Genomic DNA, 16,633 nt, shown 5'->3' on the forward strand with positions numbered 1-16,633 from the left:
TCCTCATCTGCTATAAACACTGAACCTCACATATCAACGTGTGCAGTCGTGCTCTTTCTCTCTCCCTCTCTCTCTTTTCTCTCGTGCTCTCTCTCCCTCTGTCTCTGCTTCCGTATCAATGTCAGTAATGTTGGAGATTGCTGTGCATTGGGACCAAAACAAGGCAAACGCATATTTTCTAATAACAGTGTAGGAAATGTTACAAAGTCTATTGCTACAGGATAGAGGGCTTGTATCCTTGGTTAACAGTTTTGTAAAGGTACACATTAAACAGAGGAGTGGGGGGAGAGCTACAATACCCATGTGGCACAAACTGAATGTTGATTGCACATCAATATAACGCATGTACAGTAATACTCGTATGTTAGTGAGAACGAGTTAAATGTAGAAAAACTACAAGTGAGTAAAACACATGGAGTGCCTGCCTCCTCCTAGGAAGGTCAACAAAGAATTGTTAGGCGTGTGCCCTCTGTACCAACGTTGCTGAATAATAGCAAATCTTACGGAATATAAAGAAAATGGCCTCTCTCTTTTGTCTCTCTGTGGTGAGTATGTCCACATGGATGCATAAAGATGTGTATTATCATCCCACTCCCCCCCCCCCAGCTAAGAGAGAACACTGATAATGAAGACTCCTCACAGTTCAGTACCCCTGCAGTGCCCCATCAGGCTAGGATTCTGAGAAACACACAAACCACCCACACACACGCGCCGAGGAGCTACACACACGTTAACTTATTAGCTCTGGTGGAACAGTTTAAGGAGGGAATGCGAAGAGCATCCGTAAATGATGTTATTTTGCCACTTTTGAGCACAAGAAAAATTTGGAAACCAATCTCAATATCATGACCCGCTCCTTCACAGAACAGCTCCGCGTGTGTTTGAGGTGTACTGTACCACTACTGAGTGTTGCACAATATCACATGGGCAAGACAGAAAGCCCATTTGTTAAAAGTCAATAGCACAATACACAGAAAGCAAATGCCATAAGAATGACATGACAAGAATACTGTGATTTTGGTTCGAACAAGAACGAAGAAAAACACAGGCAGTGCAGAGAGTAACTAGACTAACTAGCAGCAATACTAGTTAAATACAAGTAAATATACTGTAGATATAAAGAGAGGGAGATGACCATAAGCAGTGTGACACAAGTCATCTAGGCCTAGTCTACGTTCCATAAACCTCATGGCAGTATTAAGTGATGCACAGTTAGCAATGCAATGCAGACACACACAGTAAGACAGAGCGCTCACAGCATCAGGGTATCATTCCCTGGGAGTGAACTGGACACTACAAGAAAGAAACGTCTGTGTCCGTAGTTCAGCAGGGTAAAACATAAACGTGGAAGGGCTCTGGTACGGTGTCACTGTTGCATGCGTAATGAGCAATAAGCTACAATTGACCTAGTGTATGAAGAATCCAAAAAAAAGAAAACTGCCTCGTTCACACACAAACACGCACAGGTGCTCAGAGACACAGAAATGGTTTCCCTGACAACCACTGAGCGGAGAGGATCGGAACTAGTCGACAGACATCTCCGTCCTATTCCGTTACGTTATGACGGTACATGAGGTGACGGCAATTATCATACGAGGGATAGAAGTAACCCTGAGTTATTCAAGACAAACAGTTCATAAGAAATACTAATACAATAAGTTCAAAATAAATGCTGTTTTATACGATAGATAGATACTTTGAATTATTGGTAAGACTAATTTAGTACTATCTTTTCTATTTGTGGTACATGTATAGATAACGGAAATCTATTCTCTAAAGCTCCGAAAACCACCAAAGCACTTTATAAATACATTTAGCTCCTTAGGGAGATCTACGTACTTCCGGGAAAAAAATAGCTTTAATCTGAGTTCACACAGCTGACAGGTAGACAAAGGAGGAAATCTGTCGCCATCTCTTCTCCCCTTTCACAAAGAGTCTTTATTTTCCCTGCAGGTGCTGCATCTCACTCTCTCTCTCTCTCTCTTTCCAAGAAGACTTTCTGGGCTCCTGAGCATAAAATCTAACTCTATGTGTCTCTTGAGACTAAAGGATGATCTATCCACTCCTCTCTTCTACCTTCACTCTCTGGTTCTCTCTCAGTAGAGGCATTAGTTGAGGCGGTGAAAATGGATGGGGGGGAAATATACAGTTCACCTCTTGACAGTAGCTGCTACTGGAATTCACTTAGTGCCTTCAATTCATCCGAGAGCTGAGGAGTGAAGCCTCCTCGGTGAGTAAAACCACCTGAACCCCGTCATCCTGTTGCACCTCTTCTACAGAGCGCTCCCGTCCAGGACCTCTTAAGGAAAGCCGTCACTATAGGCTATCGGTGATGAGATACACAGCCAGTAGGCTGACAAAGGTGAAAGGTGAGCAATGTCACAAAAGGTTGTCATAGTCAAGCAGCTTGGAGTGCTGGCGGGTTTTCCACAGGCGGAAGAGACGGAAGTCAAAGTACATCTCGATCATCTCCTTGCCTAGAGAGAGAGAAATAGAGAGAGGGTGGGCGGGGTCGAGGGGCTCCGGTTAAGTACAGTTGATTTCTCTTCACCTCTCCACTAGCTAATCCGTTCTCAGAAAATAAAATAATTAATGTTTTTTTCCCCCCTTCCCAACAACTACTCTCAAAGGTTGATTGAAATATACAGTTGATTGAAGTGTTCATGTACTGTAAAGCTTGATCAAGCTATAAACCGGTGGAAATGGAGGAGACAAGATAAAAGAGAAAGAGGTGGAGAAATAGTGGGGTCTTGTGGGTCAATAGAGGAGAGGGAAACACTCAGTGGAGATAATGAGATATTAATTGAAAAATAATTAGCATGACATCAATAAGTGTCAGGGGGAAATGATTGATGAGGGGTGCGTTCAGAGCTCAGGAAGTTCAGACATGTCTGCCAGTGTGTTCCCTAATGTCCTGATTAACTTGGTTTGCCTTACTAGGTTTGATTAATGTTCACTATTTACATTCAGGGAACGTGTACAGCGCAGCATGTAGCAGATATTGGAAAATCGAAAATGTACATATGTGAAATTGTGTGTGTGTGGTCATGCGTGTTACACTCACCCTGCGCAGACAGCTCTAGTGGGGACTTGAATTCGATGGAATGAGGTCTCATTAGCTGCTTCAGATTCTGGATTAGCTGTGAAGCAGAGCATTTTACATTTCAAAACATCCATCTGGCAAAACAGACAAACCTCTTGAGAGGAGAGAAAATAGTCTTCTGTTCACAGCAAAAACAATTGCAGACATATTGTCACTCATTCTTTTTCCAAAGGAAACTAACGCTCAGTTGTACCTCCAAAAGCAATACAACTAACTCCAAAGTTAAATATGTCATAACATCAACCGAAAAGAGCCCTTCATAGTGGGAACGACAGGGGCAGAGTGTGTCTTGTGTATGCAGCTGAAGTGTTAACCTGTGTTTGTCTCACTGAGTATATCTGTTGTTGAGTGGCTGTTGTGTACGAGGAGAGTGCTCATTGCTGGAGAGAGCCTGTCAGAGCACATTACTGTACCTTACATAACCCTCCTCCTGCCCACTTCTCCGCTCACTCCCTAAATCCCCCCTCTCCCCGCTCCTCTCCCTCTCTCTGCACCTCCCCTTTCCCTGCACCTCCTCTCTTCTCTGCTCCTGCTCCACTCCCTGCAGTCTGGACCAGCCAGTGCCACTGCCCCATGGAGCCTCGCAACCAATTAACATGTTTTTCCAGAAGCCCGTTTCCTATCTTTTGACGCCATTCACAGAGCAGTAGAAGTAGCAGCATGCATGATCTAAATCAATGTACGGAACCTCTGGGGAGTTTGTGTGCGTGTGTGGGAGAGGTCAGGGTTCGCGGCCCCTAGCGGGACTCTGCGAATATAACGTGCTCCAGTGTTACAGTGCTTAACCTCAACTCCCCTGACCGTGTCGACAGAGATGAACAACAATCGTTTGAACCCTTAAAGCCGGGTCACTATTTTAAAAGAGGGGAATACTGTACAACAGAAGGATTTCGGTGGTAGATTCTATCGGCAGAAACCAGCAGACGGATTAACAGAATTCAGAGGAGGAACTAATGATGTTTTTGTCTTGTCCTTTGTAGGCTAGAGGTGATTGCTCACCAGAAGAAGACTGTACAGGGAGTGAATACAACTAAAGGAGTGGAAACGAGCTGTATAACAAAGTTAAGGTTGGCATCCAAAATGGCACCCCATTCCCTATAGGCCCTGGTCAAAGTAGTGCACTGTATATGGAAAAGGGTGCCATTTGGGAGACACCCAAAATCAATCAAGGAGATGTTAGAGTTGAGTTGCAGCTACAGGTAGGCTGGGTGTAGGTCTCTCTGAAACTAGCTGACTATTATTAGACGGATGACTAAAGCTTTCTATCTGCATTCCAGCTGAGGTAGCAGGGGATTACAGATAGCAGAAGAGAACACTGATAAATGCACTGAAAAATGCTTCCCTGTTTCATTTCTGCGACTTGTACAGCCTCCAGACTGCCACGCACGCACACACACACAGACACACACACACACACACTCCAGAGAAGGAACAGCGTGGAGAAAATGTCAGCTAGACTGGAACAACACTGATGTCTGTGTCAGAGGGTGGGCACACTGTCCAGCGTGCTAATGAACAAAATGCATGCATGTGTTGCTGTACATTTCACTGCCTAATACAGCGTGTGAAAACGGTACAGTGCCTTGCGAAAGTATTCGGCCCCCTTGAACTTTGCGACCTTTTGCCACATTTCAGGCTTCAAACATAAAGATATAAAACTGTAATTTTTTGTGAAGAATCAACAACAAGTGGGACACAATCATGAAGTGGAACGACATTTATTGGATATTTCAAACTTTTTTAACAAAGCAAAAACTGAAAGATTGGGCGTGCAAAATTATTCAGCCCCTTTACTTTCAGTGCAGCAAACTCTCTCCAGAAGTTCAGTGAGGATCTCTGAATGATCCAATGTTGACCTAAATGACTAATGATGATAAATACAATCCACCTGTGTGTAATCAAGTCTCCGTATAAATGCACCTGCACTGTGATAGTCTCAGAGGTCCGTTAAAAGCGCAGCGAGCATCATGAAGAACAAGGAACACTCCAGACAGGTCCGAGATACTGTTGTGAAGAAGTTTAAAGCCGGATGTGGATACAAAAAGATTTCCCAAGCTTTAAACATCCCAAGGAGCACTGTGCAAGCGATAATATTGAAATGGAAGGAGTATCAGACCACTGCAAATCTACCAAGACCTGGCCGTCCCTCTAAACTTTCAGCTCATACAAGGAGAAGACTGATCAGAGATGCAGCCAAGAGGCCCATGATCACTCTGGATGAACTGCAGAGATCTACAGCTGAGGTGGGAGACTCTGTCCATAGGACAACAATCAGTCGTATATTGCACAAATCTGGCCTTTATGGAAGAGTGGCAAGAAGAAAGCCATTTCTTAAAGATATCCATAAAAAGTGTCGTTTAAAGTTTGCCACAAGCCACCTGGGAGACACACCAAACATGTGGAAGAAGGTGCTCTGGTCAGATGAAACCAAAATGGAACTTTTTGGCAACAATGCAAAACGTTATGTTTGGCGTAAAAGCAACACAGCTGAACACACCATCCCCACTGCCAAACATGGTGGTGGCAGCATCATGGTTTGGGCCTGCTTTTCTTCAGCAGGGACAGGGAATATGGTTAAAATTGATGGGAAGATGGATGGAGCCAAATACAGGACCATTCTGGAAGAAAACCTGATGGAGTCTGCAAAAGACCTGAGACTGGGACGGAGATTTGCCTTCCAACAAGACAATGATCCAAAACATAAAGCAAAATCTACAATGGAATGGTTCAAAAATAAACATATCCAGGTGTTAGAATGGCCAAGTCAAAGTCCAGACCTGAATCCAATCGAGAATCTGTGGAAAGAACTGAAAACTGCTGTTCACAAATGCTCTCCATCCAACCTCACTGAGCTCGAGCTGTTTTGCAAGGAGGAATGGGAAAAAATGTCAGTCTCTCGATGTGCAAAACTGATAGAGACATACCCCAAGCGACTTACATCTGTAATCGCAGCAAAAGGTTGCGCTACAAAGTATTAACTTAAGGGGGCTGAATAATTTTGCATGCCCAATTTTTCAGTTTTTGATTTGTTAAAAAAGTTTGAAATATCCAATAAATGTTGTTCCACTTCATGATTGTGTCCCACTTGTTGTTGATTCTTCACAAAAAAATACAGTTTTATATCTTTATGTTTGAAGCCTGAAATGTGGCAAAAGGTCGCAAAGTTCAAGGGGGCCGAATACTTTCGCAAGGCACTGTATGTTCAATTATTTAAATGAGTAAACACAAATGCTGTAGCATGTGTACGGAGTTTCTGTGTGAGAGTGCATGCATTTTCAAGACCATCTGAACTAAGCGCCTGTGTGTGTTTGTGTGTGCGTGCCTGAGTGTGTGCGTGTGTGTCTGTGTGTGTACGTGAATCTGTTTGTGTGCATAGCTGCTTGTTCCCTGCAGTGTCTGCCAGTACGGCTTAGTCTCTGTGGGTGAGGAGGGCCAGGGCAGGGAGATGTGTGTGTGTGTGTGTGTGTGTGTGTGTGTGTGTGTGTGTGTGTGTGTGGCTCTATACTGGCTACATAAATAAAAATAGGCCTGTATACTGTGCACTCATCTATAATGAAGCAGTAAGGTTGTGGTAATAAATGTTTACAGTGACAGAATAGGACACAACTCTTTACATAAGTTAATATAGTACTGGGTAGGGTTAGCCTGGGTACCAGTCTGTTTAGCTGTCCTATGACAAAGATTAGCATGACGAGGATTGTCAAGGAGTGGAATGACAGCTAAACAGACTGCTACCCAGACTATGGGGCCAACATTTCAGTAACTTTCACAAAATCCCCAAGGTTTTGGCAGAAATTCCTGGAATCAGGAGGGGAGAACACAGGAAATCCAGGAATCAGGAGGGGAGAACACAGGAAATCCAGGAATCAGGAGGGGAAAACGCAGGAAATCCAGGAATCAGGAAGGGAGAACGCAGGAAATCCAGGAATCAGGAGGGGAGAACACAGGAAATCCAGGAATCAGGAGGGGAGAACGCAGGAAATCCAGGAATCAGGAGGGGAGAACGCAGGAAATCCAGGAATCTTCCAACTGGGATTTCTAGAAAACCTGGTAACTTTGGGAAAATTACTAGAATTTTGCAACTACAATAAGAAACTTTAAATCCATACTTTTTCTCCATTGGCGCTCCCCAGAACATAGCAGCCCATTATGTGAATGAGGTTGGCCTCGGGGTTTAGTTTGCTCATGAACCGACTCAACTTCTTCCAGAACCTGTCCATACAAATACAAGTGGAAGAGATTAAATTAATCTGCATTTTTATGGTAGTGTATGACTTTGGTCTATGCTCCTGCAATCCAGTGACAGTTGTCATGGTGATATTGTTGTCAGAAGTGAGTGATCTTACTGGATCATGTCCTCCTCCTTCTCCACCTTGGCAAACGTGGCCACTTTGTTCTTGAGCAGGTACAGATGCCCCGGACCTCCCTGGAGAACAGGTTAATTTCCGGTTATGTGCATGCAACAATAACCGCAGCAGCAATAAGCTGACATAAACACTGAGTTTGAGACAATAAGAACCCATTCTCCAGCTCACACACGCAAACACACAATAGTGTCTAAGCCATCTCCCCTTCCCCTCTCTCACCTGACAGAAGATGAGCATGTTCCAGATCTTACAGCCTTTCCTGTAGGCCGTCAGCTTCTTCTCTATCTCCTCTGTGATTGGAGGGAAAGATGAGGGAGGAAAGTATAAATGTTACTTTTCTGCAGGCTGAGGAGAGAGGCCACATACTGTACTATGATCATTATTCAGGGCATACTATGACTGAAAAACAAACACTTCCTCTACTCACCAATGATGTCATCGAATGTGGCATGTTCATGATCCTACAGAAAAATGAAAAAATAGGACACAATAAGATGAGACGGTAAGACAATTCCAACTACTGTGTGAACGGGGTGGTTTATGGTATGCACGTTATGTCGTAGCATTTAAAAAGTTGATATTTTCCATATAAACTGTAATAATTAGGAAGTGTAGAAGAGACTCTTGCAAATCAATATGACAGTCATCAGAATATCCAGGAATTATCATAACAGGTAGGAGTAGTGCAACGGACCAGTGGATGAGAGGGACTCACATAAAGGATGGGGATGACCGAGGGGTCGTCCCGACGGATGATGTTAGGGACATATTCAGCCTTCGGGACCTTAGAGGATATCAGCTGGAAGAAGACAGACAGTCTCAACATCTATACAAAAATCCATGAAAAACTGTCTACAGTGGGTACATTATATTCTGTAAGTAACATCATAATAAGAATGGAAACAGATAAATACATTTGTCAGAAACAACCCTACTTAGTAGTATGATATCTGTTTAAGGTCATATAGAACCGCACTACAGAGATATTCTACTACAGTTTACACTTAGCTATTAACAACACAATGTACCCTATTCACTTTGCACAGCTATGAGATGGCTAACTGGTCTCGTAGGCGAGCTGAGAATCTCACTATGATTTTTGGGGGGGTGAAGTCCTCTCCCTCGCAGGCTGCTCTCTCCAGCTCTCTCTCCTCCTCCCAGTCCGCATCCTCCTGTGACCCTTCATCTAGAGCCCCTGACGAGGACTGCAGGTCCCCATCTGACACACACACACACACACACACACACACACACACACACACACACACACACACACACACACACACACACACACACACACACACACACACACACACACACACACACACACACACACACACACACACACACACACACACAGAAACACAGAGTCGGGGAGAGATGAAAGGATCACAAACAGAGCTGATTAGAGGAGAGTCTGCAATCAAAAGCTACGCACCTGGTTGCTGGCTGTTTGCAGAGAGAAGAAGGCAGGAATCATAGAGAGACACACATCGAGGAAATATCACATTTACATAAGTACTCAGACCCTATACTCAGTACTTTGTTGAAGCACCTTTGGCAGCAATTACAGCATCGACTCTTCTTGGGTATGATGCTACAAGCTTGGCACACCTGTATTTGGGGAGTTTCTCCCATTCTTCTCTGCAGATCCTCTCAAGGTCTGTCAGGTTGGATGGGGAGCATCGAGGCACAGCTATTTTTTGTCACACCCTGATCTGTTCCACTTGACCTCGTTATTGTCTCCACCCTCTCCAGGTGTCGCTTATTTTCCCCAGTGTATTTATCCCTGTGTTTCCTGTCTCTCTGTGCCAGTTCATCTTGTATGTCCAAGCCTACCAGCGTTTTTCCCCGGTTTCCTGCTTTGCCTTTTCTCCTTTTTCTAGTCCTCCCGTTTTTGACCCTTGCCTGTTCTGGACTCTGTACTCGCCTGCCTGACCATTCTGCCTGCCCTGACCTCGAGCCTGCCTGCCATTCTGTACCTCCTTGACCTTTTGCCTGTCCACAACCATTCTCTTGACTATTCCCTTTGGATTTATTAATCATCTTAAACTCCAACCATCTGCTTCCTGTGTCTGCATTTGGGTTTCAGGTCTCTGCGTTGTCTTGGGTGTGTGCTTAGCCTCGTTGTCCTGTTGGAAGGTGAACCTTCAACCCCAGTCTGAGGTCCTGAGCTCTCTGGAGCAGGTTTTTATCAAGGATCTCTCTGTACTTTGCTCCGTTCATCTTTCCCTCGATCCTGACTAGTCTCCCAGTCCCTGCCGCTGAGAAACATTCCCACCACCATGCCTCAGTTTGGCCGAGAGGCCAGCTCTAGGAAGAATCTTGGTGGTTCCAAACTTCTTCCATTTAAGAATGATGGAGGCCACTGTGTTCGTACCCTTCCCCAGATCTGTGCCTCAACACAATCCTGTCTCGGAGACAATTCCATCGAGCTCACTGTCAACTGTGGGACCTTATATAGTCAAATGTGTGCCTTTCTAAATCCTGTCTAATACATTTAATTTACCACAGGTGGACTCCAATCAAGTTGTAGAAACATCTCAAGGATGATCAATGGAAACAGGATGCACCTGAGTACAATTTCGAGTCTCATAGCAAAGGGTCTGAATACTATGTAAATAAGGTATTTCTGTTTTTTTTGTTTTTTTTACACATTTGCAAAAATTCCCGAACAACCTGTTTTTGCTTTGTCATTATGTGGTATTGTGTGCAGATTGAGGATTTTGTTTTTTGTTCATCCATTTTAGAATAAGGCTGTAACGTAACAAAATGTGGGAAAAGTCAAGAGGTCTGAATACTTTGCGAATGCACTGTAGCACAAGAAATCATAGGCACATAAAGCAGGCACACAAAGCCATCAGATACATAGACAATAGGTGTGCAGAGAGACACGGACACAAAATATTTAGAATGAAAGACAGAGCTTGGAACATACAAGCACAGACTCGGACAGACCTTGGACAGATATGGAGGACGGCAGAGACGCACAGTACAGGCGTAAAGGACAGACGTACAGACGCAAGGTACAGTAGACCGCCGCCGCCAAAAGACAGACGTGAATAGGTAGAGGAAAAATACAAATCAGGGTCAAACAGTCTGTACAGGGGAGCTTCTTTCAAATGAGTGTGTGAGTGTGTGTGTGTTTGTGTGAGTGTGTGCGTGTCCATAGTGTACGTATAGCGCCTGTTTTGTGCCTCAGTAAAGTTATTCTTAACTGTACGTGCTTGTGTCGAGTATGCTTGAGTGAGAAAGTGTGTTTGCGTACGTCTCCTGGGCACGTCGGCTTGCATGAGCGAGTGTGTGTATAGTATGTGTCTGGACTCACTGTCTCTGGAGCCATGGAGAGAGTCTGGCTTCATAGGGGTGGGGTCACTCCAGGAGCGGTTGAAACTCTTGGCTCGGCGGTCGGCATATGCTGATGAGGGAGTGGAGGAGAATGAGTGGAGGATGAGGAGGAGGCCGGGGGGAGGGAGTGCCACATGCACTTTCCCTAATCAAGCCCAAAACACACTGGGCGTGTTCCAATAATATCTATTTTCTTCTGAAGTGTACACTTGTTCACTACTTCCCACAAGTCTAAAAGCATTGGATTGGTGGAGGCTAGAGGGAGTCTCCACCTTGTATTTTAATACCTGTAATTTCCTTCCAAATCAGTGAAGGGAAGTGAACAAAGGAACACTTTGGGAGAAAAGGACAGATAATTGGGATGTAGCCACTCAACACAGATGCTAGTAACTCAGAAACGTCTTTCACCACGGAGTGGGATTCAGTCCGCTATACAGACGCCAACACACACAAACACTTCCCATATGTTCAACACATCCCGGTTCATTCAAAACAGCCTGGCTGAAAACATGTTCCTTGCATTGCTCTGACTGAGTCATCATCACGAAACAGTGATGCTGAGTGGGTGAGCATCTGGTACTCCAGCTCACAGCTGGGCCTGTCGTATCCAAACCACCCAGTCACTTAACAGCTGCTAATAAAGTCAACACCTCTACCAGCTTCTTCTAACCAGACATCCAACTATAAAACGCCAACTTGAAAGCTTTTATGCCGTAACGTTGATCATCTTGACTCTTTGACCACTTTCTCCTGGGAGTTGGATGTTATTTTTCAGACAGGTTGAAATGTAAGAGAGGGACACAGAATTTAGAGGGGAGAACATGTGGAAGGGGGCGGGTGAAGTGAGATTCAGTGTGCTTGGGAGACTATACTACTACAGTTTCACCACACTCCCACAATGGACCACTTGGTTCCATTTACTGTAGCTTTAACTAGTTCATATTGAGCCATGCCACAATTATTTATGAATGCATGAATGTACCATGGAGTATATTTTATCCAGCACACACTGACACATGTACTGTACAGGCTGCATGCATATAGCACAACCACACTGACGAAAGTAGATCCCATAATAACAAGCTACGACGGCACAGGCACCAGGGCCACACTCACTGGGGAACTCACTCTGAGCCTTCATTCTGCGGCTGCCCACCATTCTCAGGTGCTTCCGGAAGTTCCTGTCACAGAAAAGAACAGAGCAGTAGAAGGGAGAAGAAAGAGGGAGGAGAGAGAAGGAGAACAGAGGGAGAGAGAGAGAGAGAGAGCAGAGGGAAGAAGAAGAGTAACAGTTTAGTAGCTTACCTGGACAGGAAAGTGAAACGGCGTGTCAATCAATGCCTGTTCATGTTTTTGGGTGGGGGGAGGGGGGGGGGGGTGCTTTGCTGTTTGAAGTTATTCAGTCTGATCAATCTGATTCCTTTCGAACTCTACCACAACATGATTCAACTGGATCAAAAGAGATTAACTCTTTTCCAAGTTTGGTCAGTCTGACTCATCCAAAACCTCTGAAAAAAAAGATCTAAAACATAAATCCAATCTTGTGAAACAAGTTCCTGTGATTCAGCTGTCATCTACTGACAGTGTACAAAACTCTTGAAAAAAACAAAAAAAACATGTGATGTCAGTTACACAGAAAGTAAATACTGACTAGATACAGTAATGCATAGAGATAACTGTGTTACTGGAGCCTGGTACTGTATATTGCATCCTCATAAACTGTTACTAAATAACTTTTTTAAGGAAACACATGCAATGGTATGGCTCAGTTGCGAACCGTCATTCAGGGCAGATGGGGCAGAGCCCCAACTGTTTTGAGCCCCACCTGTTTAGCTAAAAATATATACAGTGCATGCGGAAAGTATTCAGACCCCTTGACTTTTGCCACACTTTGTAACGTTACAACCTTATTCTAAAATTGATTTAAGAACATCTCAGCAATCTACACACAATACCTCCATAATGACAAAGCAAAAAAAACACGTTTTTAGACATTTTAGCTAATTTATTAAAAATAACCAAGGCCCTTCCTTCCTCGATTGCTCAGTTTGGTCGGGCGGCCAGCTCTAGGAAGAGTCTTGGTGGTTCCAAACTTCTTCAATTTAAGAATGATGGAGGCCACTGTGTTCTTGGGGACCTTCAATGCTGCAGACATTTTTTTGTACCCTTCCCCATATCTGTGCCTCGACACAATCCTATCTCAGAGCTCTACGGTGATTTCTTCGACCTCATGGCTTGGTTTTTGCTCTGACATGCACTGTCAACTGTGGAACCTTATATAGACAAGTTTGTGCCTTTCCAAATCATGTCCAGTCAATTGAATGGATGCATCTGGGCTCAATTTCGAGTCTCATAGCAAAGGGTCTGAATACTTATGTAAATAATGTATTTTTGTTTTTTATTTATTATTATTTATTTTTTTGCTTTGTCATTATGGGGTATTGTGAGTAGATTGCTAAGGATTTGTATTTTGATTTTAGAATAAGGTTGTAACGTAACAAAATGTGGAAAAAGTCATGGGGTCTGAATACTTTTCAAAGGCACTTTATGTATATTTACAGTATATATACAGTAGTATGTATATATACAGTATTACTTTATTTATTTATATATATTGTTTTGTTATTAATATAAAAAATGTGTTGTTTTGCATGTTATCTTGGCATTAATACGTGTCATATATCAGTTTGCAAACAATGTAAAAAAATAATAATAATTAATTAAGCTGCATACAAAAACATGGTCTCATCTTTCTTGAGTAAGGCAGCTCCAAAATGCAGGTGTTTTAGCCTAGCCTCAGTGCTTTCTGTGGTGGTGGGGCAGCCAGCGGAAAATACCGAGCGTAGGGGTTGGTAATGTGCTTGGCTCAGTGTTCTGTCACTCACTGGGACACTACGTCACTGCAAAATCTATGGGGATAGCTTGAAAAATCAAGCCCCTTGGGTGCTGCCATAGAGTTACATTAGAACTGTCCATCCATCAAGGCTCAAGGTCATTGGCCACAGATAAAATGACGTCAAATCAAGTTATAGCTTTGATTGTCAACATCATACTTTCAAAATCTTAGCTAGCAAACTAGACAAGCTGTCATTATCATGAATCAAGTCAACAATCTACTGACAAATCCTTTTCAATCCTTGTCATATGAAGAGAAATTATAGAGAAAATGTATCCATGCTCATCGTAAATTGGACATAAACATTGCACAACAAATTGCAAATTCAACAATGAATGGTTTGGAAGGAATCAGTGGCTAACTGCAAGCGTTGCAAAGCAATCACTAGCCTGTTATTCAGTGGAGTGGGTGTGTGGCCAAGTCTACGTTTAAGCATCTCTTTTCCAAGCTTAAAAGGATTTTGATTTTATTTGATTAGGATCTCTTTTAGTCTTCATTTGGACTCATCTTCACAGAGTCCTTAAACATTAAAATACAATTTATAATACGATCACATTTTCACATATAAAACACTGTTACAAACAGACATAATACACTAACATATTGATCAGAGAAATACTCTAACATTATTTTCTGTCTGGATAACACATGGTGGACAATCTATTCCTAGTATTTACTGAATGCCTGTCTCTTACCAATTGAATACTGTTGTGAATAGAGTTTGGCCGTTTTAAATGGTGTATATTATGAAATAAAATAAGAATGTTTTTTCAATTATCTTGTTGATTGATGACCAACCAAGAGCATTGCGCATTGACTACAACAGAATAACCATATGTCCACCTTAAAACAATCCTTGCTGCTTTCTTCTGTGCATTCTGCAGCCTCCTAATTTCACTTGCTGATGCATTTCCCCAGGCCACAGAACAGTAGTTCACCTGACTCTCAATTAATGCTTGGGTTAAGAATCTTTCCCGTTAGTAGCTATCCTTCTGATTATGCATGCAGCTTTAATATTTATTTTAACATAGATGAGTTATTTGAGACAACCATGATAAGCAGTTGTCTAGCTGCACTCCTAGTAGTTTGGTTTCTGCCACTTCCTCAATTTGTACTCCCCCCATACTTAATGGTATCTCATGCTGTGTTGGCCTTTTCCTGGTGGAACAGACCAACATACATTTGGTTTTCTTGGTGTTTAAAACAAGTTTGTTCCGGCAAACCCACTTCCTGATATTTTCCAACTCTACATGTAGAGCTTGCTGTACCCGTTGAACCGATTGTCTTGCTGCATAAATTATAGTATAATCTGTAAATATAGTAGCTTGAGTTTCAGATAAGGCATAAGGAAGGTCGTTGGTATATATCAAGTAAAGTAGTGGCCCAAGGAAGCTGCCCTGCGGTATTCCATAGTTTAAAGCATGAGGGGAAGAAAATGAACCATTGATATAGGTGGACTGTTTCCTGTCAGTTAGATATGACTGTACCCAATTCAATGCTACCTCCTTAAAACCATAATGCAACAATTTTGTAAAAATTATTTTATGATCCACTAAATCAAATGCTGCACTAAAATCTAAAAATAGTACACCCACAAACCTGCCATTATCCATAGCATTGAGCCTCTGGTCAGTCATGTCAACCAATGCAGTGGTAATGGAATGGTTTTTGCGAACAGCATGCTGATTGGCTGTGATCAGATCATTCTTTTCCATGTACTCCCATATGTGTCTACTCACAATACCCTCCAATATCTTACTTAGTGAAGGGAGTATACTAATTGGTCGACTATTGGCAGGAGTAATGGGTTCTTTGCTGTTGTTTGGAATAGGACACAGTTTAGCATGCTTCCATACATTTGCAATGACCAATTACATTTGCAGTGACCAATTAAATATGCATTTCAAAAGGATAAACATTCATAAGCAACACCAAGGGCCAGAAAAGTTTGAATACAGCACAAGTGAATGAGTTGTTTATATCTCACCACCGGTGAGCACAGCAGTTACTACGTCAGCTCAAGGACAGGGAATTAGACAGCTGGCCGCTTCAACCCCGGGCAAAACGGATTGAGGAGGTCAGCACTGCGTCAGGGGTAGATTTGGATCAAATTAGTTCAGTAAAAGAGGTAAGTTTGGGTTTTGCATTGTAGGGAGTTTTATATTGTGTCAAATGCTCAACAATATAGCCTAAGATAATGGTGGCGCAAGCATGTAAAGTTAATAATGGTGCTATAATGGTTTGTTTAGGCTATTATTAGCCTAAAAGGTTGAATACATTGGCCATGCTGTCAATCTAGTATGACTTCTGGCGCGTAAAAAAAACCCAGGAAACTCAGAACTGGGAAATCTCACACTTCAGTGAGTTCAAGACAACTGGGAACTCGAAAAAAAAACAAGCTCCGACTGGGAAAATAATATGTTTTGTACGGTCATCCAACTCGGAATTCCAAGTCGGGAACTCGGGCCACTTTCTAGAGCTACGACCTGAAGATCAGACATCATGATTCAACCTTGTTTTTTTTCCAAGTTCCCAATTGTCTTGAGAGCACCATCAATCCAGAAAATGCCAGACTTTGATGAAAAAGTTTAATGATGAAATTTGCCCACAAGAAGGACTGCCGCGCCATCTTCCTGTTCAAGTCAGCACAGCATAACAAGGTGAATCAAATGCTGCACTAAAATCACTAGACAGCTGGCCGCTTCAACCCCAGGCAAAACGGGGGTTTTGTTGTCTAGCTCCCTCATTAATGTCTTAATCGGAATTACGGATTGCCTCTTATCTGCTCGTCGTCCCATTATGCCATAGTTTGTACATCTTAATTGTCAGTAGAAACCACATTTGTTTAAGCAAGTCAGCCATGTCAGCTTTTTTTTTTAAAAGGTAGTAAATGAGGCTGAATGAACAGTTTCACTGCCA

The 16,633-nt window shown here is 42.9% G+C and overlaps 1 protein-coding gene across 1 annotated transcript in view; it reads right to left on the reverse strand.

Moving 5' to 3' along the window:
- Positions 1-600: 600 nt before the first annotated feature.
- The window catches only part of LOC139412062 (NMDA receptor synaptonuclear signaling and neuronal migration factor-like), a 39,649-nt gene continuing 23,616 nt past the window's right edge, over positions 601-16,633 (reverse strand). Inside the window, exons 7-16 of the mRNA XM_071158856.1 lie at positions 11,935-11,999; positions 10,799-10,888; positions 8,562-8,689; positions 8,186-8,269; positions 7,898-7,931; positions 7,690-7,760; positions 7,450-7,529; positions 7,213-7,315; positions 3,065-3,140; positions 601-2,477 (exon numbers count right to left, since the gene is read on the reverse strand). Coding sequence (XP_071014957.1) covers positions 2,380-2,477; positions 3,065-3,140; positions 7,213-7,315; positions 7,450-7,529; positions 7,690-7,760; positions 7,898-7,931; positions 8,186-8,269; positions 8,562-8,689; positions 10,799-10,888; positions 11,935-11,999 — 829 coding nt within the window. The 3' untranslated portion in view covers positions 601-2,379. The remainder of the gene's footprint in view (positions 2,478-3,064; positions 3,141-7,212; positions 7,316-7,449; positions 7,530-7,689; positions 7,761-7,897; positions 7,932-8,185; positions 8,270-8,561; positions 8,690-10,798; positions 10,889-11,934; positions 12,000-16,633) is intronic.

Source organism: Oncorhynchus clarkii, chromosome 6, assembly GCF_045791955.1.
Source record: "Oncorhynchus clarkii lewisi isolate Uvic-CL-2024 chromosome 6, UVic_Ocla_1.0, whole genome shotgun sequence".
In the NCBI taxonomy this organism is placed as follows: Eukaryota; Metazoa; Chordata; class Actinopteri; order Salmoniformes; family Salmonidae; genus Oncorhynchus; species Oncorhynchus clarkii.